Source organism: Topomyia yanbarensis, chromosome 2 (assembly GCF_030247195.1).
Source record: "Topomyia yanbarensis strain Yona2022 chromosome 2, ASM3024719v1, whole genome shotgun sequence".
Classification (NCBI taxonomy): Eukaryota; Metazoa; Arthropoda; class Insecta; order Diptera; family Culicidae; genus Topomyia; species Topomyia yanbarensis.
Window position 1 is genome coordinate 318,147,010 of NC_080671.1, and position 26,941 is coordinate 318,173,950.

Sequence of the window (26,941 nt, forward strand, 5' to 3'; positions counted from 1 at the left end):
GTTCCTTTAGTTTCGTTCTTGATTCAAGTTCTCTTCCGAGTCATTTTTGCTTCCTTCTTCTACTGACTCTTGTTACAAAATTTGTTTTGTTCAAATATTGCCAATCTCTCTCTATCTATCTTTTAATTGTTCCTGTTTGTTCTCTAATTCGCATTCGTTTGTTAGTTGAGTATTTGAACTCATTAGTTTTATTTAGTATAATATTTGGTTTTTCCACTAGTTTTCTATGAACTGGTTTTTTTTGCAAAATTTTTCCACTTCATATTCTGTTACTGCACTTTAACATATTGTCTAGCTTGAGTTTAGAGATGTGCGATTCGCGTTCAAAGTTTCAGGAATCAGTGGACTGGTTGTAAACATGGTGGCATATACCTTGGAATATACTTGAATTTGATTGGATAGCTTATGTTATTCGAAATATACACCGATACATTTCTATACTTAAGAAACATATTCTAAAGACTATACAGGCCTTTATTGAGATCCCAGTGTAACCTTACATCAGAAGTTTTGTAACAATAGATTATAGTTACTGAAAATACTCAAGCTACAAATAATCGCGCGCGTTAGGATTCTAATGATTTTTTTAAATTATTTTACCAACAAATAACTACTTTTTCTACAGTCAAAGATCATTTTAATGGCAGTCTAATTTTTAGCTGATTTGAGTGATTTTTGAACATTTAAAATACTTGGTAATTGGAAACTTAAATAGGGGATAACACTGAAGCACATTTTTTTTCTAAGATTCTGATTTGATGATAATACATGTTATTTAGGTAGCCAAAATTGGTGCATAGTAGCACTCTGTTATTTACCAATACATATATGTTTTCCAGCTGATAAAACTCTTGGGAAATACTTTTTATGGGCCATGAACTGTGGTAAAATGGGTAATGAACTGTGGTAAAATCTACCAGTGTGTCCCATGGGTAGGAGCTATGAAACACGACGTTGTCTGTAGTGAAATATTCTACTTGTAATTTTTATTCTTTTGTTTTGACAAAGAATGATCCCAATGCTTCCAATTAAAGTTATATTGAGGCGAAAATCGTTTGTTTACGAAAGAAATCACTATATCATCGCGTAATATCGGACCACCAGGATTTGCTCTGCTATTTTCACCATAGTCACTGCAAAACAACGGATATCGTTGACAAAGTTTGACTGTAAACAATAGAGCTACGATGATTGATGATACATCTAACAAACCTAAATTTAAAGTACGTTGATCTGGTAACTTGACTTGTCCGACTTGATTCAAGGCACTCCTGATGGAGAATCGGTCTAAGAATCGATTCAGGAGAGGGCCGATACAGTTTTCAAGACTTGTTTTTTCCCTGCTCAGACTAATCCTCACTCTTCATATGACATGTAGTGTCCACCATTGGCAATTTGGTTAGACATTGATAGTCAGGTTTAAATTAGGCTGTGATTCACGTATCAGAATAGCCGAAGGAACATCTAACTCGTTTGTGACATTAGATGGATTGCGGCGGGACGATGCACTTTTAAACTTCTTGCGGAACATAGCGTTCGATGGTTTGATACGAAGATGTCGTGTGCAATGAAACAAGAATTACATCGAGTTCTCACATCCTCCTTGGCTTCGCGCCATGGTTTCATTGGAGTCGAGCGTTGAAGAGGGGTTTGTGGCTTTTTATATTGGAAGCTGCGAGAATTCTACAGACTATTAACTCTGACCATACAAAGTGCATGGTAGCTGGTAGATCACGAGGCCATCCATCCAAACAGTGTTGCTTCCGACGTAGAAAGAAATGAGCTACGGTAAGAGGTTGACGACGAGTTCATACATCTTGGGACATTAGTGACATGTGAAAATTATGTTAACCGCAAGGTGAAAAGGCGTGTTATTGTTGCTAGAAAGACTTTTTGCATTTTTTTTTTCAGTCAGTTAATGTCCCGCAGCTTACGGACATGTACACAAATTGCTCTATAGAAATCGCTGATACTCCTTGTTGCTCTTCTTGGTGGTGAAGCATGGTCTTTGTTGTAAACAGATTATCGAGTGATCGGTATGGTTAAGAGAAGTATTCTGTGTTCTGTTAATGAATGGCAGACTATAATGGGCTGCACATGTAGCACGAATGCTAAAAGAGAGACCAGCTGAAGTGATGTCCAGCGGGAAGAAGTCGTCGATATCAAGGTAGACTCCACACTCGTTCGCTGCGTGCAATCGAGGAAGATGTGCGAACAACGGACATACAGTGTGATTAGCGGCGGTTCGAGCAAGCTGAAAGTCTGGAATGTATTCGGTCAAGAGCAATCGAAATTCAATTTTTTCACGCGAGAACGGTAAAACGTACAGCAATGATGTCTTCTAGGATGTTTTATGAAGATCCAAGACCTTCATTTTGATGATATAGTTAGAGTGATTAATTCCCTTTAAAGTGAGATATTTGTCATATTTTTTTCCAAAGTATGAAAAATAGGATTAAGTCTTCAGAAATGTTAAATAACTTGTTATTGTGAACATCTTTCTTTTTATAGTACACTCAAAGTTATTGATCGTTGTGACCCCTTAAAACCTTTTTTTCACATAACTTCTTAAATATCGTAGATGTTTATGTTCCGTAAAGTTGTTCATCTTATCAAGATGCATGTATTTCTAAAAGAGATCATCGGACTATCTCTTGCGATTTACAAGTTATTGGGTAATTTTTGGTAAAAATTGCAAAAGCTTTAAAAATAATAACTTTTGACGGCCAAAAACGGGCAACCAACTCTAGTTGCAATTAGAAATACTTCATTAATACTTTTTTAAAAATCTCCATTTTTTTAATCTCCAATATCATCGAAAATCTCGTGATATGAAAAATCATGCTTCAATGAAAATTTGTAATTTTGACGATTGAAATAACTTCGTAGAATATATGAAACCCGTAGGAATGATAATTGAAAAGATAATTTAAAAAAGTATTTTTGAGGTCATCCAAATATAACGAGCTCTAACGTCTTAAGCACTACAAGAAGAGATTTCATTTATTCAGGAAAAAATTTCATGAAAGCAATCTACACAATCCTTCCAAAGACGTTAGCTCATTTTTTTTTTGCAAAAAAATTAAGTTGAAAAATCTCACTTATAGGAGTATTAATCACGAGAATTATAGCAGCAAGTGTCAGATCTAGAAATTTTTAAAGTCCGAAAACACTATTGACGTAAACTCAGCCGTTTCAACGCTAACAACCAATCACCATTTGAAACAATTTATTTTCAAATATTACAAAATAATTTAGAAAATGCACGTTATAGACTGTTGTCCATTTTGATAATTCAAACCTTTTTACAGCACACACCGAACTTGTCAGAATATTATTTTAAAGTTATAGTAATGAATTTGCTTTAAAGGGTTCATCCACAAACAAGCAGCAATAATGTTGAAGATATTAAAAATGAAGACTTTGTGTCTTCAGAAAAGTTGTTGGCAAAAGCTTGCTCTACAACTTTGCCATAGGCATAATTTTAATATATGCACTAACAAGAACGTTGGTACATATATCTCATTTTTAGGGAGAATAATCTTCAAAATATTTACATAATATGAAAGAGCTTGTAATTTTCACAAATTCCTCCGAAGACATCATTGACTCAAATCTGACGATTTAGATGTAACAAATAGATCGCACCATTTTGGCGGAAAAAACCACTGTGCACCGGTGTAATGTTAGCAGCGTCGAGTTGTTTGGCAACACTGACGTTCGTCTTGATTTAGGAGAGCTAGATTTTCAATTCGCATTATTTCATGTTTCTGGACGAAACTTTGCAAAACATCAAGTTTTTTGGCTTCGAAATGTTCGAAGTCCACTTGAAATAAGCAATCAGCCCTCTTTTGGTTCGTTTGGACGTTGTTCTCGGTTTTCATCTAGTTTCTGGCTTGTGGTTCACCGACTTTCATTCTTCAAACCTTTGAAAGACCTTTGAGACGATCGAATGATGTATTCGTCAGGTGCGCGAGGTGACAACCCAGGATTTTGCATGCGGGTGCACGAAATCTTTTCCCGAACGCTGATTCTCTTCCATCTTGACCGGAATCTGTCAACTGCACAAATGAGCAGATGTAAACTAAACACTCTAAAGAGAAACTGGGCAACATTTGGTTACTTTTGGTCAAACATGAAAAAAGAAATAGTACTCATAACTATCGACTCCCCATCGTTCTTAGCGAGATGCATTATAGTATAGGTGTTCACATTCGTCATGTTTGAGTGTGTTGGTTTGTTGCTAGTGAAATTAATCATAGCGGCCCAGGACCTCGAAGCACGTAATCAACATACCGACAAATCGAAACGAAGCTTGTAAGCACGTGGTAAAAATAAGTATGGCGGCCGGGATCACAAAAGAGTAAATGTTTACATCACTAACGAATCAGAATGAAGTATGGGACCACGTGCTTCTGTTTTCTTCTTCATTTCTTCTGGTTTACCCGAAAAAAGTGACAGCTGATGCACACATAGAAAAAAATGTGTACACCTGTATACACCTCGCGTTCTTAGCACCTACAATTATCTACAGGTTCATCTCGCCTATTGTTCACAGTACGCGACCGTAGTTCATTTAAAAGTTTCGTAAGTAATAACATTGCTCTTCTCGGGATTAAGACGTTGTTTTTGCTTTACTGTCCCATCACTTGTCTACTTGATGGCACGGAAGATATCCTTCGCGAATACGAAACATCTTTAGCACCACCTCGGATTTCCAACGCAGTGCACAGAATGCAGTCTCTTGTTACAAGTTATGCTTTAAACAACGCGGTCGTGTTGCACAACAGTTAACTACAAATTCAAGTTGATGAAGAACAGATACACAAAACCTAAAATCAATAACCGTCAATAACACGACCTGTAATATAGTGAAATTAAATTTAAGATGCTTTATTGTGATGTCACCAAAATTATTCACAATAATAATGTCTGCCGTAATTTACAAAAAAAGGATTAATTGAATTAAGTGCTGCCAGTTTCTTTTTGTGTAACACTTCTACCATTGACCACCACGGGAACAAATCGAAGAAGGTGGCACTTACCAACGGATATTTCCAAAAAATACACTCTCCTCTTAAGAAAAATCCGTGACATAATATTGTCACTTCGAGCATTTTCGGATGAATGCGTTATTAGTGTGTTTGACAAGATTTTTGGTATGCTGTATGTATTTGAAATGTCTAAACCATTAATGAATATTTGACTAATTTTATTTTGTTTCAAGGATATGCCACCTATTTAGTGAAAAAAAAAACTTTGTAGCAAATAGATTTAAACGCAGAGTTAGTCACATAGTTATTTTTAATCCTATTGTGCAAGTTTTCTTATTGATTTATCCCGTTCGATGAGTTTTTCGTTAACAATTTCATCTAAATAGTACGACCACATCCACGCACGTCTCTGAACTCACCCGTACCGGACAAGTAGTTTCATTTCCTTGAGTTGAGTTGTGTTACGGTTTTTTCTAAAGTTGCGTTTCCAATTACTAAGTCCCGTTTTTCCGTTAATGTAGTTTGTGAGCAATTAGTTTCATAGTACAAGTGGGCTTGGTGGGCGCAGTATCAAAACGGACTAACGCAGCTGCTGCGTTTTCTAGGGGATGCAGGGGATGGGAGGGATGATCGGTCAAGGAATAGGGATCGGTGGTAATGTTGGCGGAATGAGTAGTATGCAACAACAAACGCCACTGCAACAACAACAACAACTCCAACAGCAGCAACATCAACAACAGCAGATGCGACAACAACAGCAACCGTCAATGATGCAGCATCAGCAGATGCAGCAAATGCAACAACCCCAACAACAGCAACAACCTACGACCACAGCCTCATCCGGTGGTGTCTTCTCCCAAGCTACAAATCTGCTATCCGGAGCCGCCGGTGCTGCAACCGGCGGTCTGTTTGGCAAGAAGCCGGCCGCACAGACCCAGCAGCAGCAGCAACCTGGCGGTGGTCAGATGAATCAGCAACCCCAGCAACAACAGTCATCCGGTCCATTTAGTAGTTTAGGTATGAATATGGGCATGGGTGGAGGCCAACAGCAGCATCAACAGCAACAACAACAACAACCTGGTCAGCCTGGTCAACCGGGACAGCCTGGCCAGCAACAGCAGCCGGGTGGTCCAAATATCATGGGCAAGATCCAAGAAATAGCCGCGCCAGGCGGTGACATGCTTTCCAAGGGTAAAGAGTTATTATTTATGAAATTTGGACTTGGTGGTAAATAACCCCAGGCATTTAGTTCAGAACATTATTATTACCGGTACTGGAACGGTAACGAAGTTAGACTATACTGTACATTATTATTATTATGAATTACTCTCAACATTCCGAATCCTATGACGAACTCAATACGGGACGAAGCAGCAACTGCATCGCACCCGATAATGAAAGGAACAAATAAAATAGGGCAGTCAGTAAAAGACAAAAGAAATAAATCGTTATCGATATATAGCTTTGGTTTATACCAAAAAAATGAGAGCAAATAAAAATGGAAAATATGTAAATATGACGAAATTTAGATTTATTTAGGTTTAATAGTTTAATAATGAAACAATTAGAGACTAGACAACAAAAAACAAAGACATGATCACGCACACGTATTTTCTGCGAAATTTTGACAAAAAGTATTGTTTTCCCATCTACAAATTTTCCTCGACTTTGCATTTGTTTGTTTCACTTTTGGATGGGAGAAAATCCTCCGGCCATGGAAGTGTAGTTGTAACTATTCAAACGTGTTTTACATTGTTATGAATTTTTTCGTTGTGTCTGATATTTTGTTTTCGGTAACGGTTTAAGAAATTACACAGGAGGAAAGTTAAAATTATACAATGTTGTAGTTATTATCGGACATAAAAGACAAGTTCTAACATTAAGATGAGTGATCAAAAAAACAAAGTGAATGAAAAGGTGATATTTACATTTAAAGCAAATCATTACCCATATCATTCCATATAAATATTATTATAAATATATCATATATATTTAAAAAAAAGATGGACAACAAAACATTCATGCTTCAAAGTGCTGTTCAACAATTAGAATTCACCGACATCACACCGTTTCAACTATCCCGTCATTACTCATCAATACACACTAGCAAATATGAACACAACAACAAAATGTTATTGGATCGAAACGGCGCGTCTTTAGCACAACATAATATATTAATTAATAACAAATATCTTTCAATAATAACAAAAGAAACACAACTTGAAGTAAATCTTATTACCGTTATCTTATTATTGACTTCTAACTTGAATTGTGAATCAAAGAGTAAACAAATATCAACTTATAACAGTGTTATTATTTGTTACTGTCTTGGTTCGTTTATACAAAAAGTCGCTAAGATGTTGTATTAAGAATACCTACTACAAATCTAAAAGACAGAAAATATGTAGCTAAAGCAAAATTTTGTGTAATATACAAAAGAGGGAAAAATAGCAGACAAAAAAACCATACTCCAAAACTTTAGCTATTGGTTTGGAGTTACACTCGAGCATTGGGTTAGGAGGAGATTTCGAAACGAATAGTCGAACACAAAATTAAATCATAGATTGGCTTGTAAATATCAGTACTAGGTCGAAAAAAGTAAAGCAAATCCAGGCGGACCGAGAGAATGTTGGCAGTTGTTAACGGGAAGATACATTGACGAAAAAAAAACAACAAAATATTCCAGGTGAAATGTTAAGGAAAAAGACGACCACAAATGTTTACCCACCATTATTAAATTGAGAATATTTATAGTTATTAATCAATCTTTAAAAATAAACAACCAAAAAAAGCAAAGAAAAACAACAAAAATAACCAATTTTGTGGCATGTCTTGATGACACGTTGAGAGAAAGATGGATTGTAAACAAACAAAAAAATTGAAAAAAAAATGCAAAAATTACATTCGCAAACAATCTAAAACACACGACATGACACATAATTAGTGATCAAGCTAAAAATCAATCAACGGACAGCGTAGGATCTATGCCTACTGATTTTTCGTAGGATCATACTGGACAGCTCCAGGGATGGTTGCAATCTTTTTTCTAAAGAAAAATCCGTCTATTTTGGTAAAAGATTTTGACAACTCAGATCAATTTGTCGTCAACATGAATTAGAACGAACTAGATTGGTTGTGTGTTTACAGTTTACCCAATTGTTTCCATGATGACAAAATGCGTTTTAGTTGTATTTTTCGGATTCAGCGATGAAGTATCGATTAACTTAGGAAAAGAGTATCGAAACTAAATATCAAAATTATTTGTTTTGGAAAATTTCGTTCAAACCATTACAGTCATGATTCGTTGGTTGGGCCACAGCCTATGTCCAACTAACGAATTTAATTCGCTAGTTGGACCGACTGACAAATGTCAAAAACTCCCCAAAGAAGACATTAGTAGTGAAAAAGATTGTTAGATAGATTGTCAAAGTCAATTTGACATGAGATTTTGACGCTCAGATGCTTTTTAGTTGGACAATGGTCCAACTAGCGGAGGTCCAACTAAAAAGCGGCTCAGTTAAAAAGTGTCCAACCAGCGAATCACGACTGTACTAAGAACAAATCCCATCAGTAAATGAAAGAGAAAACTCTTCTCTTTTCTTTATTGGCAATATCTGCTCTCGACGAGTAACAAAACTTCAATTCAAAGTGAATTTTAACAGCTCTCGCGGCTACCCAGTTAAACTCATTCCGGAACCGGTTCGGACTTCTGAATGGAGTCATTATGGATTCCAAATCAAATGCAACAACCGATTCCGACTCAGAATCGGTTGTTGCATTTGATTTGGAATCTATAATGACTCCATTCAGGATTCCGAATCAAATTCCGAATGGTTTGACCGGGTAATTGACAGGGCCAATTAGCTGTGAAAATTCATTTTGTGGGAAAATTGTGGACAAACCATTATTCGCAGATTATAAATCACAGCAGTAGACGAAAGAAAAAACTTTTCTCTTTTATAAATGTCAACTTCCATTCTCGGCGAGATACGGTTTGTCTGGAATTTTCTCTCAAAGTGAATTTTAACAGAATGCTTATTGACCGTTTTCCAAAAAAAAACACGCGAGATTTGTGTTGAACGCCCTTACTGTATACGCTCGTTTAATGTAACTCAGCAGAAGAATCATAGTTACTCTGAGACTGAGTAGTGAAAATCAAAATAATCGAATCATCACTGACCAATGTCTGCTAATCATTATTTGGGATATTGGACACATATGAATGCGAGTTTCATTTTGCATGTAAGTTGTTCCACTTTTAACAAAATTTTCTAAGTGTTCACTCGAAATTGAGTAAATACCTATTCAATTTGGTCAAAAGTGAGACAACCCATACAATAAATAACATGCAGAAATAGATTTGCATTGACATTTGTAAAGTGTTTGAAACAACGTTTCTTGACATTGTACAGGCGCCACACGACTATTCTGATTTTCACTACTCATACTCTGAGTAAGTATCATTTGAGCTACAATCAAGATCCACTAGTTGGGTCACATCCTTTGACCAACTAGCCATTTTTTTATTCGCTAGTTGAACCAACCGACAGATGTCAAAAACTCTCCAAAAAGTCGTTAGTAGTCTAAATGCTTTTGTTCACATCTCTAAAAATTGTCAGACTTATTGTCAAAGTAAATTCGACATCAGATTTTGGCATTCAGATGTTTTTTTAGGTGAACAATCGATCAACTAGCGGCTGTCAAGTTAAAAAGTGACCAATCAGCGCATCACGACTGTATAATGAACAAGCGTCTACACGCATTTCCTCTACAGCTCAATTCAACCAAAAGCACAGAAATTAGAAATACGTTTGATACCTGAATAAGAAGTCCGATCGAAGAAGTCTATCTTCATCCGACACAACATCATTGAGTCAAATCTACTCGTTTCTATTCAAAAATGAGTAATAGTAAGAGAGGTAAGTGGAAATGATTTTATACGAATGTCGGATAGAGGTAGTTATATTGAGCCACCAAATAAATTTTACTCATTTTTGAGTAGAAGTATTTTTGGTTGCAATGAGTAGCTAAAATTAAGCGAGAAGGTATAAAACACTTTTATTTTTTTAAATATTATTCTACCGATTTAGGATTTTAGGAAAGCAAATGATATTCTGGTTTCAGTTGAAAATTCAAGTACAGCAATCATTCGGTAACTGGGCGCTTTTTGGAACATTGCAAGCTGACGTCATCTGAGTAAAAATGTTCGAAAAAATGACAGTTCAGCGAGCTTGTTCACATGGTATTAGAATTTAAAAGCAATTCGAACAAAGGTTGGATCGAATATAATAAGTCCATGTAAACTAGCTGTCTAAACTATCAGAAAAGTGAGGATATATTTTTTCATGCAATGTTCTTTAACTGGGCTGCTTTTTAACTGGGCGTTCGGTAACTGGGATGCAGCAATTAAACGTCACAATATAGACGTCAAACGTAATTAGAGATTTTGATGTCAAAACAAGCCAGGGGCCAGCAGATGGAAAACAATAATGGCAAATGAATAACATTAATATTAATTTTCATTTTGTTGTTAGTAACTGAATTATTGAAATGTGTAATCAGTTTGAATTTAAACATAAGTTTAGATAACCTAGACCATCTAAAAAGGCCCCAGTAATTTTTAGCATTTGACAGGTCAGCCTAGTAGCGACCGGCATTCGCTAACTGGGCTGCAGTATTAGCCCCGTTACATGCCAGCTAATTACAGAAAGTTTGAAATGTCGTGTAGTTACAAGAACAGACTCATACCAGTTGAGCTTGAGCTTGTGCGACCACCCCTGGTTGCTACTACGTTATTGATTGGGACAAGTTAAAATTGCAAAGAGATTCAAATGGGGTACAAATGGGAAGGAATATTAGTCCGACACTTGCTTTTTCTAGAGGCCGTATACACCACTGTGCACTCCACAAGTGTCACGAAAGGAGGAATATATTTAGTAGGGGTAGTGATCCTGTTTAAAAAATTTGCTAGAATTTGCGTGCGATTATAGTGTTTAGAAGTTTCTGGGCACCCGGCTAACAAGAGACTCATTAAGAGACAAAAATACATTTAAGGACAATTGTAACGGGGAATAACGAGGAAATGTCTAGAAACGTACTTCATTCAAATATTATTTTAACAGAACATAAACTGGCAAAAGGAAAGGCACAAAAAATAGGAAAACAAATTATCATCTGCTGCCTACCCGCATAAATGTGTACCATATACCAACCATTGCATCAAACGTCCCAAAACCGTTTTCAATATGGTTCGTTCAACAATAGATTAACCATTGCCTGGTACAATATCGAACATAACCAGTGTCGTTTTTCCATACTCGACCATACAAACAACGGGTTGTTAAGAACAGTCACCATATCAAAAGGTGCTGCTTTCCATATACATTTTGAGAACATACCATTCAAGAACCATACAGATTATGGTGGCATGCATATTTTAGGTTTAGCGATGGATAAAATATTAGCTGGAGAACAAAAATCTCTTGCCCTTCCATTTCAATTCTATCGATCGATGAAATATTATTTTGTTCACGCCATTTTCTGAAGAAAGCTTTGGTGACACTAAGTGGACTGATGACGCTTTATCCAATTGAGCTATCACAGTAAGATTGTAAGACGAGAATTTTTGACCATCTTAAATTACAGATTTTTGGAGCAGGTTAAACGGATATAAGAATAACAAAAATCACCAGAGCAATACGCAATACCTCTGGCACAAAAGTACAATGTAGTATACAAATCTTCAATTTAGGATCCACGTAAGGTATTGGAAATGGTAACTAAAATGGGTATAGTAGTATAACAGTTCAATTATAATGGTGGAACATATCAGTTGTATTCCCAATATGGTGAGTATTACATGAATAGTTTGGAAATGTCTCCAAAGATTTCTGGAATGGTTTTTGTTCATACGGGTAATTTTTTGCTTTGTCCATAACAGCCAAGAACATATTACCAATTCATGAAAATTACGGATTTATAATTTAATCCTGAAAAATCCCATAACTGCCGTTTGATGGGATTATTTTTTTGCTAAAAACTTTTACTTCCTTTAACATCGATCACAACAGAATATCACACTTATAGAGGAGTATAACTAGTCAGCAACAAAAATTTAAAAAAGTGTTATGATTTTTTTAATTACATAACACTGCTATACACAAAATAGTTTTATTTTCTCGTTTTCCTTTGGATAGTCCACACCGAATTTTCCGTAACCCACCAAAAGGTGCGGTTGAGTAGCATAGGGTAAAGTGTAGTGAACTAACTGAGGCAACACCTAAAAAAAATTATCGATTGTATTCGTGACAAGGAAAATGAGATAATTTTGAGCGGCCAAAAATAAGCATAATCTGTAACTTTGTATGACGGATATACTAGCAATTTCGCACGGAAATCGAACTGTTTTATTACGAATAAATAAGAAGAGAACTAAATATTTAGTTCATTAATTTATTACAAAAAATTAGAATGTCTTAAAAGAGCAGAAAATGAAGAAATGAGTCCTGTTTTTGTTGCTTTTTGCAACATGTAAGCAGGAACTCAGTGGATCAATTCTTTGCTTGTACTACCAGATGCCATGCCACCCCTAGTATGGGTCTGTCCGGAGTAATAATACAGGGAACAGACGAGCTTTACCTGTTCAGAGATAATTGGGGTATCACCATCAGGTGTGCCATTGTCGCCATTTCGTTTAGTAGGTTAGTCTGACTGAATAGACAACGGATCACATAATTTTCTAAATGGCTAACATAGTTATGCCTGTTGTTGGGATAGGCTGGTATGGCTAACATCCATTGTAAACAATTAAGCATCAAATGTCGCGGAGTTAGTCTGTCACATCGTAGTAACAGTCGCATTACCTTGTTTTGTCGAATTCTTTAGTTCATGTCATGTCATGCGCTATACTGCGTCCTAGTAGCGCGTTTGCAAAACAGGAGAAATGTTCGCTTGTGTTTACTTCGATAATCAACTGAAGCCAGAATAGAACAGATTAAATGTCAACACAATATTTTGATTAGCTCTCAATCTAATCAAAATTATTTTGTAAGGCTACTACTTTTGCTTGGCAACATCCTTTTTTTGAAAATGTGACGTGCCATTCGAAAATAGGTTTACTAGGTGCGAAATATCGTCATGTATAAGAAACCGAAAAAATCAAAGAAAGCTATGGAAGTCTTGGTTTATGACGACAAACGAGTTAAAGCGCAATAGTGTTTTCTCATATCTGTAGAATACACCTCATAGCAATTGAGTTCTTGTCGGCCGGTCTCACGAACACTTATGCAGTTTCTTAGTTGAAAACAATCCCATTTGCTTTTGCCGTTTTTGTTCTTTATTTTCTACCAGCTAGTGATGTAATAATGCTCTGTGTCACTGTGAAACTTATTCCGGAGACTACAATACCGGTTGGATCCACTATGCAAATAATCCGACTGAAAAGCTTTTTTTATTTGTTTTCCTCCACCTATCAAAAATTATGACAGGTGGAGGAAAACAAATCGTTGAACACACTAATACAGTTACAGATTGTCAAGTACACTATTGAGATATCTCCCAGTTTAGCCGGAGATGAGCAAGAATTCTGGCTGTTTCTAATTAGTATTCCGGCTCCAATGACACAACCGATTCTAACTAGAATCGGTTATGTCACTGGAGCCAGAATACGAATAAGAACCAGTCAGCATTCCGGATCATTTCCTGCTTGAACTTTACTGGGCTGACGCTTAAAATACGCACCCAAAGCTCGCATTTTTTATACTACCGTTCGCCATCTCTATCGTTTACTATTTATCTGCAAGTGTCATTCCAGTCGAGCACGAGACCTGTCAAAAGCACTCTATCCAAAGAAAATCAATTCGATTCCTTCTCGAACGAGAACCATTCACAGGTTTCGTGCTCGATTAGTAAGAGTAAGCAAACGATAGAGATTGCGAGTCTTTATCCAGAGGAATTCAGCATAGTTATCTGAAAGCAGTTTGTCTGCCTCCCAATTCACCGTGTAAACGAATTGTTTGTCTCGCAAATCAAGCGTCAACGGCACAATACCAACTCAGCTGGATCAATCTATATATCCCCCTTCCCCAGTAGACTTTTCTCATTTAAATAGAATAGAAAATTTATGTGGAACGAATAATTTTAATACCACTAGGTAGCATTTATTCAACAATTCAAAACATATCTAGCCAAACAAGTCAAATGGCCCTAACTATAAATGACAGTTTCTCTTTGTTTACTTTCTCTTTCGCTAATAACTCGGCCGTTTATACATTTGTTCCTTAACTCTTAGCATAATATGCTTGTCAAAATCAAAGTTTTTCGGTATATCTTGAAACAATATTGAAAAGTTTTATGTTGACGCAGTAATAATCGAAAGAGAAAGTAAACAAAGAGAGTCTCTCATTTGCACTTAGGACCATTTGACATGTTTGTCGAAATATTTCATCCTCTTATCTACCTCTTCTGTGAAGAAGTCGACATGATCCTGACAAAATACGTATTTATACAATTGAATAAATACAACCTAGCGGAATTAAACTGTAATCTGATTCTATCTTTTGTGATATGTCAAAAACTGACTAACTGTTAGTCATTTTTTCCTTAATGACTATGACTGGTTTTTCGACCCTATTTAAAAAAATGCGAAGCATATTGGTTTTTGCCAACCAATCAGTTTTGTTTTTGTAGCATACCAGGAGCTTCCTTTATTACGTTTTTCCTTGAATCTTACATTTCAACATTCAGCGGTATAGAAAAAAAATAAATGAACTGAAGAAAGAATAAAACGCAACCATCAAATAGGCACGGGTTTTTCAAGCGAAAAGATTGCATCCATCTTTGGAAATGATACAACTCAACACAATCAAACGACACATCTCAAAATACGTACAGAAACACGTGCACCGTTTGCTAAGATGAGGTGAGGTAATATCAAACATAAAACTAGAAAAAGCAACAAGTCCGTTGCGCGCGTTTACTGGCAATCGTAAGTACACACCTTGTTTTAATCAAATTTATAATTTCGACTAGAAAAACTTAGAGTAAAAAACAGCGGAGTGAAAAGTCGCAGACACGTCAAATGCTATCAGAATATATCCATTTTCGACTGGATCCAGTTTTGACTAACTCAATCGGTCCTAAATGGAGTCTCCGTTGTTTTCTCCCTATGTTTTTTTTTCTATTTTATGATATTATATATTATTTTATGATCCTATAAGATTAAATTGGCTGAAAATATTGCTACCACATAACAAAAAGACAGCGCCCGCGCCTGAATGCGGCTTCTCAAAATTCATGCGTGCCATGCGATCTCAATTCAAAACATACGATTTGCTTTCAATATTTTACCAAAATTTTTTAACGAGATAATCGCACGAACATTCTCGCTAACTTGCTAGCATCCAGCTTGATTACAACACACTTATCAAAATTCTTATTCTCTCAAATCGGACTATTTTCCATGTTCTTTTAGGGCCCAACGACTGTAGCGTGGCATAATCTTCCGTCAAAATTATACTGCACCCTGCACACTTACTCATATGAAACCCAAAAAGTTCTTAGTCTCTGAAATCGAAGTGGTAGATAGATTTGCCTTTAGTAGAACAGGACATTTTATTTGGAATCGAGCCAAAATCCGAATTCAACATAGCCGAAATGTAGAAAAAAGTGACAACAGCCCTACCATTAACGACAGCACTTTGACCCTTCTCTTGGGAACTTTTTACGAGACTTCATCATATACATAACCCAAGATTATTAGGTTTTCATATCATAAATATCAAATTACAAAATATTCCCTCTAACGAATGATGTTGTAGCATTGAAGAGCAAAGTTTTGTAGCTCTTTGGGAAGCATTATTAGGATAATCCTTGAGAGAGTAACGCATACCCTGAAGATGTCATCAAACCATCGAAACGTTGGCAAGCCGATGGTATCGTTTGATAGCGCTCAAACTAATATTCTCTAGGTGCAGCAATAGTGGCACAAATGAATCGAGTATCTAGAATTACCTAATTGTATTAGGATGATATCACTTCAATGGAAGGATTGGAATAGAAAGCACAGGTCGACGTAGTTAATAGATTTTGACTAAATAGATCATAAAAAACTACTCAGAAAACTATCTCGTTTAGTAACTCCGAGTAGACTGGTTGGAAAATCATCATTTGCTTACATTGGTTTTTCTGAAGTTGACTGCATAACTGATTCATAACTAAGATGATGAAAGACCAGATGACAATCGCGTGGAAAGCCGGTGGACATTTTGAGTATACTTGATCTTTATCCTGATAAACGCAGACCACTAGGACTGCAAGTACTTAGTCAACCATGGCGGAGATCTTAGATAGCCGTTGTAGTTACAAGATTGTAATCATGTGAGATACAAAGTCGAAAGCTTTTGAAATGTTATAAATTGAGTCCATTTCCTAACGTTTCTCGAGATCTGAAAATAATATCAAGGGTGTACTGAATCAAATTGCATCACAAGAAAAAATTCGTTAAAGCTCAGCCATTCAAACTCACCCATTTCAAACTTTTAGGGAATAAAACAAAACAGATGACTAAACTCGGTCGGGGAATTAAGATCATCGCGGCATTTTCTTTGTAAATAATCAGTCCTGCACGACAACCGAGGTTCAATCAGTCTGTAGTTCACATCGTTGAAGTAAAGTAAGAAGATCAGGGGTTCAAGATGGCTTCCTTGCGCTATGCCAGATGTAGCTGCAAACGTTTCTGAGTATTAGTTTTCAATGTTAACACCTAGCCTACGGCCGTCGAGGTGTAACTGAAGTCAACGAAAGAGTAAACGATTTGACGGAGTTTAATCGTTGAGTCATGTCTCGGTGAATGCGATTATGTCATAGTTGTGACCGGGGCAAGCCAGACGATAAGCATTAGCGCAGAAATGCACACCACCAACGTCCTGGTAGTATATTTGCATCGGCGACGGTACTACTCTATTTCGTTGACTGTAAGGTAAATTATTATGAAGAATTATCGTCAGTACTTGCCTAAGTTTACAGTCTTGTAAAACCCCTTAACATTTCTAGTACACAGGGCCGAGACGACTGTTAACGCTGGCTGCAAATGGCGCAACTGCGCTGGAGGATTGAGGGCTTCCTGCTTGCTTTCTACGGGCGTCTCGGTGGTTGCGGATCATCTTTAGATTTATCGTTACAGATGTTTAACCCTTAATTGCTTAATGTTGTTTTAAAACAACATCCTGAAAATCGTCAAAAAATCGCAGTAACGTATAATAGCGGTGAGACACATTTTCACAAAATTCTTAAAAAAATAATTTGCGCCTTTAAGGGTTAACGTAGATGAGGCGTTTTCCAAAATTCAAGATCACGATTTTGAAGCATATGAATTTTAACCCAATCAAATCAACATCTTTCTTCGCCAATTTTTTCACTTTCTCCAGTTCACTTGAAGAAAGACATTCTTTGGCCACTGCACAGATATCTTCTTCAGAGATGCCAATACCAATCCGTGACAGAGAAAACTTTATTGCTACGTTTATCAGAAGTGCAGCTCTTGAATTTGGCTGATCATTAAAATATACTAACTTGTGAGCTGAGGTATTTAAACCAAAGATTTTGTGTTTATTTTCCTACGACTCCTGTATAAGAGCGATGTCTAGGTGCTCATTGGTTAATTTTCGAACAAGGACACTTGTGGCACCTTTGGTGAGATAAAGGTTCACTTGGATGCAGCGAATGCTGCTCATTGTTTTGGTGTTCTTCGATCGTAATTCTTCCCAGTTATTTTGCCGATGGCTAGTCGCAGGCTGTGTGCTGCTCGACATTCCAGTGGCCTTTAGCCCAGCATGTGCTTCGGCTCGTGCCTACAGGGGTTTTCCGATCCTTGTCTTGCGTAGCAGTTCGTGACCGGCATAGTGTTCTTTTGTGTATTAGGTTCTTTACTGGCACAGTTAACCTCACTTTTCTTGACAGTTCGCTTGTACTGTTTACATGGACTTAGAAAAATTTGTGGACGACTAGATTCGCTCGAAGAAAATCGTAAAGAATTGTTCTAAGTCCATGTAAACAGTACAAGCGAACTGTCAAAAATGAACACTCAGTTCATTTGTGACGTCAGCGTAAAGTATTCAATAACTTGTTAGACGGACACTCGTTACCGTTACTGCAGGATTGCTATGATCAGAAGTCCGTCGTGAAGTGTTTCGCGTTAGGCCACCCACAGGTACTTCTGCGTTCTGCGCAGAAAATGTTGTTCTGATTCTGCACCAGGCGCAATCTTACATGTTTACATTGTTCTTAGTATTTTCGGTTTTATTCCCACGAATACTAGGGAAAAAGTCAACCCTGTCAAAATGAGAGCCACGCTTAACAGGGTAATAGCCAAATTACTGTTGGGTGCGTCCTGGTGACCCACAGGCTCCGTGCGTGGCTTAGTATTTGTCATCACTTCGAATACTAGTCATAGTTGTACGTAAGGCTGGATTTCAAAATGTGAAGCCCCCCTTGCTATTCATTCCTCGGCACAGGTACCGGTCGCTTCACAGGTACCTGTTGGCACCCTCTCACTCCGCTACTACGGCAGAAGGCTGATTGAACCCGGTGGACGCCGGTCTAACGACCAAATGTCATCAACAGGTACGTTGAAGCATGAGATAGGAAACTTGTGAGTACCTACTATGTTATCTCACCGTTTGACGGCCAACCTTAAGTATATCCCATAGTTCGCCGAACGCTGGTGAATCCAGATAATCAATTGCACGGTGAAATACTTCGAATTGTGTTCTGAAATTGTTATGGTATATATTTAGATTATTCATCTACCAATTTAATATATACCAAACGACATATTTATGAAAAGGGCTGGATGTCCAACAGTCAAAATTCACGTTGAACAACGATTACGGACAAGTGTTCAGATAACATCAGCAGATGAAGTAGAAAACTTTTCTCTTCTGTTGTTTGTCAACGACACTGTTCAGCGAGTAATTGTTCGTCCGCAATTTCCCCTTATTGCATTGCCTAACGGTTGGCTTTTACGTCATTGTCAACATTCTCGCTAAACTGATCCCATGATGCTATGTTCCATAGCAGAATTTAACTTGCTATTTCGACAGACTTCGTAGCCGATTCTTGGTGTATAGCATCAGACACTACAGGGTTAGCGTTACAATCTCACTGGCACTAAGAATCCTTCCTGATTAGCCTGTGCACGCTGACAAAGTCGACTGATAAGTCGACATAAAATTGACTTTTACTGTGAGCCGTGTTTACCAACAATGCCACAAAGCTGTGAAGCAATGTTTGTAAACACGGCTCACAGTAAAAGTCAATTTTATGTCGACTTCGTCAGCGTGCACAGCCAAATTAGGACAAGACTACAGACACTTTATACACAGACTACCGAAGTGTCAAAATTTGCAGCCAATAGGACTGTCAAAAAGTACAGCCACACGAGCATGAGGGTTTTGTGAGAGGAAATAGAGAAGATAGCCCTTGGACAGCTTATGGGATCTTCCGTGATGCCAGTTTACATTTATGGTTGCTAGTTTTATTGTTTTTGTCTCCGCAAGTCTGTGTATAAAGTGTCTGTAGACAAGACTACACGCAGAATTTTATTTATGCATCGATAGCATACTTTTCTATCTGCCTCTCGTTTCTTCTGCTGTAAAGCAGAAGAAAAGAGACGGGAATAGAAAGTATGCTAACTATGCATATTTTTGTTTCTCAGTGTACACGCAGAACTTTATTTTTTCATCGATAGCATGCTTTTATATCTGCCACTCGTTGCTTCTGCTGTAAATTTTATGTGTACACTGAGAAATAAAAATATGCAAAGTTAGCATATTTTCTATTCCCTTCTCTTTTATTCTGCTGTACTATTTATGCATTTTCTAGCATATATTTCTAGTAAGCATTCAATATATCCAATGCATAAAATTTGCATCAGAAGAAACGAGAGGATAGGATAGAAAAGTATGCTATCAATGACAAAATAAAATTCGGCGTGTATACTGTTGTGTACTTAAATATAAAATCGGACAGGAACAGAGTACATAAGAACATGAATTACATAAAGATTTCAGTTAGGTGTCATTTGCTCCAATTGAAATGATTAGTACAACATCAACTAGCAATTATTTACATAACAGAATAATTCACATCAATAAGTTCGTTTGTTGAATCATGATACATGGACCGTGAGTTAAACCTCGATATGTCATGGTTTATTCCAACCAAAAAAAAAAAATATGAGCGGACTCACGCTACAAAGTTCAACACCTCACAGGATTGTTACTCGAACATTGCACCCCATACATGTCAATCAATAAATCCGACACATAAGCGTGGTACGCTGAACGAACCGAACAATCTCTCAGTAATTACAACTATACGTAGAACTGAAATTTGGGAACCAATAACGCGAAATTAAACGGTATTATTTTTTTACCAAACACCGCCCTGCTCAAAAGGACAGTTTGGCCAGTGTGACAGTTATCAGTTTTTCTTGGCCAAAGCAACGCAAGCAAAAATAAGGTGTAGTCATAATGTTAGTGTAATTGTACAACCTGTTAATGTTTGAAATTTTCTAGAGCAAGAACGAGATTAGAACGTGACGAAAGAAATTACACTTTCATTTCAGGGTTTCTTTCAAATTTGACGTTACCTTTTCACTCTATAGTCCAACACAAAAAAAGGAACAAAATATTTACTTCACCTCAACTTTCTACAGACTTTTCAGCTAATTACTTCTAACCAACACAGAATCACACTCGTAAGAACATAACATTTCTATCAAACACGCAATGTCTGTTAACAAAGCAAAACAAAACAAACTAATAATAATTAGAGGCCGAAGAATTGGCGGGAAATTGAAAACATGCGGGAAAGCTAATAAAAGATACGATCGGTACAGCAAAGTACCGTGAAATTAATAATATTTATTGTTATATTGAAAAGAAAAAATGAGAAATAAATAAATTTAAATAATAAAAATTCAGTTCGGTGCCTTCTGAATGTTTGACGCGTGGAATTTACCTTTTAGTGCTACTACATTCGTCTCGTGCTTTCACAAACTAAAAAAACACTATTCTTTTGTCCGAGGACAAATAAGACAATTCTCCCATTAGAACGCTTTTCTCGTCGTGATATTTAACATTCTTCTCCGTCTACATGTGGAAAAACTTTACCATTGGAAGTTCCTGTGCCATTTGTTCCATTTGAATTGTGTTATACATTGCCAATCGTGTTACTTCCTATAGCATCTTAATTTTATACAAGGTAGGTTTAAGTTTTGAGTTTTGTTTTTTGAGCTTCGTAGAATTTTTAGTAGCAAATCGGCACAAATAGTCGAGGAACGGTTCCGCTTGTCTTATTATTGTTTATTTCCTCAACCGTGTTGCAAGAAAGATCTGTAGCTAAATCGTATTTGAATTCAAAGCCAATACTGCTGCTATAAGACAAAAGCGGTAGCTAAAAGCGACTAGAGCAGCAAAAAAAGCCGAGAAGTGTGTGTAAATCATTACAATAAGCTAGAATGAAGCAACGCAAAACAGTGTATAAAAAGACAAATAGCGAACTGAAGTGAAGATGCGTAGTACTTTGTACATTTATTGAGATAAACAAACCGTAGATATACAACTAAGAAAATATGGGCAAATAAAAATACGACACTATTCCAGAAAAAAAGAAACGCGCTTTTCATGCTTTTTGTAAATATTCACAACGGAAACTTCTTCATTTTCTACTAACACGTAAACTGAGATAGCTATTATCAAAAACCAAACCAGAAACATGCAAAATGGAGCTAAAAGCTATGACTATCTTTATACAGAGAACCAAGGAAGGACCGTGTTATACAAAAATAAATCGTTCGCATTTTGAATTACGCAGCAATGCCTCGAAACGCTTTTCTCTCCAAACCCTGACCACAGGAAAAAAAACACGAAAGTATACATTTATAATGAACTATTTCCGCAAATCACTTCAAATTTGGCTGAACTTTACTCATTGCTTTGTTTCATCTTCTCTTGTACCGAATGGCGTGAACTCTGTCCAAAATCAAAGAATAACGCCTGTATTCATCTGTATAAATCAAGTCTATGAAACAACAAGAACAAATACAATAATTAATTATAATGATCAATCCAAGGAAAAAAAAACAAAAAAGGCAGCCAAATTCAATCTTTCATCTCTCAATAATTAGTTTAGAAGCGGAATGAAACTAAGACAAACTTAGCGTAGCGAACAGACACGATACACAAACAGACTCTTTAATGAAAGTGGCATGATTGTTAATTATTGCGTACTTTATTTATGTATAAAAACAGAAGAAAACTGATTATGTCGCGTGAACCAGTGTTTGACAGGAACGTCAAAAATATATTCTAATAAAGCGAGATGAGCGAAAATACGAGAAAAAAGAATCTGAGTCGATCGTTTTCTTCCCTACCGCTTTGTTGCCATCCATGAAGCAAACACATATCATAGCAACTCGAACCAGTTCGAATCGCCATCAAGCACAAACACTGATCGGTTCGTTCCATTCTGCGACCCACTGGACACATCTCTTGGAACTGTCTCCCTACGTTGTTTTTTGTGTTGATTCAAAATTTGAGGTTTTGCAGCGCTCCACTTGGAATCCCAAAAACGAATTTGAAGAAAATGATCTTTTAAAAGCTAACAGGTTCATTCGACATTAAAAAATTTGTACAATTTGTTATACTTACCATAATTTTTGAAAACATCACACAGCAAATGAGAGCCTCTCTTTGTTTACCTTCTATTTCCTTTATCACTGCGCTCATTGACGTATAGTGTTAAGGGCGAACGTAAAAATGAGTGAGTGATTAACGGAAGAGAAAATAGACGAAGAGAGGCTCTAATTTTAAGAAACGATGTTCTAAAAATTATAGTAGATATGAACGAATCGGAAATAAAGTTATACGATTTAATTAAGATAAAAATGAAAACCTAACGAAATGTTATTGGAGTGGAGTGTGTTATATAAAATTCAGAAAAAAGATGCTACGAGTTGAAACTGGTGGTCAAAACCTGAAATTGTTTCTTAAGCTGATTTCTGAGATTAGGTGAATTTCAGAAGTTATGCGAAATTGAGCGGTTTTTATAACGCGGATTTCTAAAATTTTGTGGCGTGTATACCCACATAAAAAAAACTTGGTGTTTATATATTTTTGTAAGTCTAATGCCATCTCAGAGCAAATTGTGAGAAGAAATAAATAGCTCTTTGTACTTTCCATACAATCCAACGCACTTATCGTACATGTTTTGCTATGCCTTGTATATTCCGCTCGATCTTAGTTCTCCGCACTCTTTTTTCCTTTGTCGTTTTGAAATCTCTGTGCTCATGACCTGAATGTAGCTCTTGTATTTGTGCTTCATTTCGCATCGGCACTTTGAGTCCAGTTTCTGAGGAAATACCAACCAAATTGAAAAAAATGTTATGAAATGACCAAACAACCTTATTAACCCATTCATGCCCATGTTGTTTGTGGACAACAACGTTTTTAAACTTTATAACTTTTGATTGAGGCGAGATTTGCTCACAAAAACAAGTAAGGCAAGTAATGTGATTATTGCCTTTAATTTGAGTACCAACAGTTACAAGGATCAGCTATAGAACTGAAGTTATTGCAATTAGTCTGATTAGATTCCGATGGAGCAGTGCTGCCAGGGACAGTTTACGTTGACGACGGAAAATGATTTTTTCATATATTTACGTTATGGTGCAATAATATTGAAAACTGATTAAACTTATCAATTTAGGCAGTCGTTGGCTACGTTTTTCACGTAATTGGACTATTGTAATTATTCTAGGAGAATTGTATTGAGCATTAGAAGGTAAAAATTGACCAGCTTCTAGCCCTGCCATGGAAGTATCTATCTTTATGAAAATAGGTTTTTCGTGTTTCTTGACTCCACCTTTTTCAAGGAAAAATAGTTTTGAAACTCTACATTCCCTAGAAAAAAGTTGGGCATGAAAGGGTTAATTATGAAAATTTAATGTATCTTCAATCGATTGAAAAAGAAATTGGTTGTTAGTGCCTGCAATTTTTAAGAGCTGAAAAATCTGCCTAAAAGTTACATCGATTTTAAGAATCGATCAAGCCAACCAGACCCTCTGTAGAGTAATTATATTTAGCCTGCTGTTGACGTTTGACAAACGTGAAATGATTACTTTTCCATCTGCTGAGGAGAGTAACGGTTCGGTAGAAATTTTTCCACGTTTTTTGATAGAAGGCTGCCCGACTTGTTTTACTGAGTTCATCTAGCATTTCGTCGAGCCATTGTTCTATAGGAAACACTCAAATGTGAATGATACAATAACAAAAGTCAGTGTTTTATCACTTACACTGTTCAATTTAAATCGTTCGAAAATGAAGAACTGATTGCTTATTTAAATAAGGAGGAACGGTTAGGTTAAATTGACCACAGAAATTCACAACAAAATAACTGTTGTATATACTTTATCACGATCTTTGTTGAAAAGGTCATATGCGATAGACACTACGCATAGCAGAGTCATGAATTTTTCGTCTCATCGGAACCGAATAAAGCGGGATTGTTACAATAGTGATTTTCTTGATGAATACGACAAAATTTTCAAATATTGAATCATCCTAATCCAAAACCATCCCAGCTGAAATTAACCTTCGTTTACACTTCTTCTGAATGCCAAGATCCATTCAACTGACGATAGTAGTAGCGTTACTTCGAGTGCATAACAACAACTCATAGCAACCAAAAAAACAAACAAACGATATATTCCCAACCAGAATAAATAGCAAAACAACAACTACAGAGCTAAGTAGAACAAAGAAAAACTACAAACAGATCACACACAAAAGTACATAAATGCCACACAGTCAGTGAAAACAAAATCAGCAGGAAAGAAAAAAACTACAAAAACAACAATAAAACAGGCGGAAACTGAAAGCAGAAATGCATCTTTGTAACTATACTGTTTAAGTGAACATTGCAAGCAGAAAAATACAATAAAATCGTGGATGTATTGAAGACCCAAAACTTATCACAAAACAATGGACAAACGCGTTTGCATTTCGTCACAAAAATAACATATCACTTCACCAGTCGCAGTAGCGCCACCACCACCACTACCATCGCACTGATACATAGACCATTTCAGGCAGCACACGATATCTTATAAATTAAATCCCACTGCTGTAGTACCCAAAAATAATTGTACTTTACCCTAGTAAAATTGTTCGGTATGTATCCAATTTGACCAGATTTGAACAGTGTTGTAGGCTCATTGCACTACCATATTGAGACATTCACCGAAACGTACACGCCGCCGCACCAACTGCTTACTAAAAGCCGCTCAAAGGTTGCCAGCAAGTTTTTTTGTGTAACTAGTACTTGTATTTGCTATTTACAGTAGTAATAAACCTTTCATTTTGGTTTAAACGCTAAGACAATTTTTAGAACAGAATTTGGTTGATAAGTATAATTCATTAAACCAATTTTATCAATGCTGTAATCTAAAAAGAACTTTTGAATTTTACTGAGCGTGATGAATTTGGCACCACTTGCATCTGGTATACTTAACCTTCACAAAACGATGCATAACGAAGGGCTGATTTTTGGAACAACTTGTTTACTCATTCAGCCCTTCGTTATGCAAATTTGCAACATTATGACAGATAGGCTAAGCGCGGTGTTTCATGAAGCGCGGTTGTTCCTTTTACTTTCCATACAATCCACCGCACTCATCGGACATGTTTTGCTATGCCTTGTATTGTCGCGCTTATAATAAAATCTCACATTGCGCGCGTCTGAAAGGCGCATCAAATATAGCCGCAGTTGCTCCGCCAGCCGATTTCACTGGAGTCCCTAGACAATGAGACAGTTTGGCACCACTTGCATCTGGTATACTTAACCTTCACAAAACGATGCATAACGAATGGCTGATTTTTGGAACAATTTGTTTACTCATTCAGCCCTTCGTTATGCAAATTTGCAACATTATGACAGATAGGCTAAGCGCGGTGTTTCATGTAGCGCGGCTGTTCCTTTCGATCAGAAAGGGCCGCGTGGAATTTTGGGGAAATGCGCCAATATCTACACGCAGTGCCTGCAACCGACTTACGATTTACTTGTTACTCTCAGACTTCAGACATGAGCGCATAATAGCTTTTGCAAACATACACATTTTTATTTAACTTCGGTAAATGGCAACCGACTTTTAAAACCATCTTTCACCGTTAGACTATTGGATGAAGCAATGTTATAGAAATTGTTCCTCGCCAACCCAAATGAAAAAGTGCGAAATCTCACAAATATAAATGTTCATGTAAAAGGGAAAAGAGAATGTGCAGGCTCACCACCTGTATGTGAGGTTCATGTCCAGGTCATCGTCTCGTGGGTGATCTTGGGACCAAGTCGGTCACTATGTCGTGGCTGACAGTCCCTCTTCAATTTTTTCTTCAAAGTGCCATGCGGTTTTTTCGCCCGGTTCCTACAGCTGTTCGTTCATCAGCTTCATCTACTCGGCAGAGGTTCTCCCTAGGACCGGAATGCTTTTTCGTGGCGTTGTTAATCCATTTACTTGCGATACCGAAAGAGTGTCCATGGCACAGGTAGAGATTTTTTTTTGAAGTGTAATCCGAGATCAGATCATTAATGCTGGTGGTAATGCACACAAAAGGACAATCTAGAAACAGGGTGGAGGAAAAGGATGAGGAGGTTTTCTTCGTATATTCACTTTAAGCAGCAGCCACAAGTTGCAAGAAAAGCCAGCTTCCAGGTTCAATCGTAATCCAACACCTGAAACTTCCGGTCTATGAAGCACTTTAAGAGAGCAAACTGTTGCTTTTTCCGTAAACTTTCACGACGGTGACGATGGCAGAAGAAACATTACTGTTAACTTCTATTCTATTCTATTTTATTCTAACCCTTACATAGCCAGTATTGAACAGCATCCT

The 26,941-nt window shown here is 36.8% G+C and overlaps 1 protein-coding gene across 7 annotated transcripts in view; it reads left to right on the forward strand.

The window, feature by feature from the left end:
* The window catches only part of LOC131683704 (RIMS-binding protein 2), a 331,371-nt gene extending 306,326 nt beyond the window's left edge, over positions 1-25,045 (forward strand). For all 7 annotated transcript variants that reach the window (XM_058965931.1, XM_058965934.1, XM_058965935.1 and 4 more), the window contains one exon: positions 5,600-25,045. In XM_058965931.1, coding sequence (XP_058821914.1) covers positions 5,600-6,229 — 630 coding nt within the window. In that variant the 3' untranslated portion in view covers positions 6,230-25,045. The remainder of the gene's footprint in view (positions 1-5,599) is intronic.
* The last annotated feature ends 1,896 nt before the right edge of the window (positions 25,046-26,941 follow it).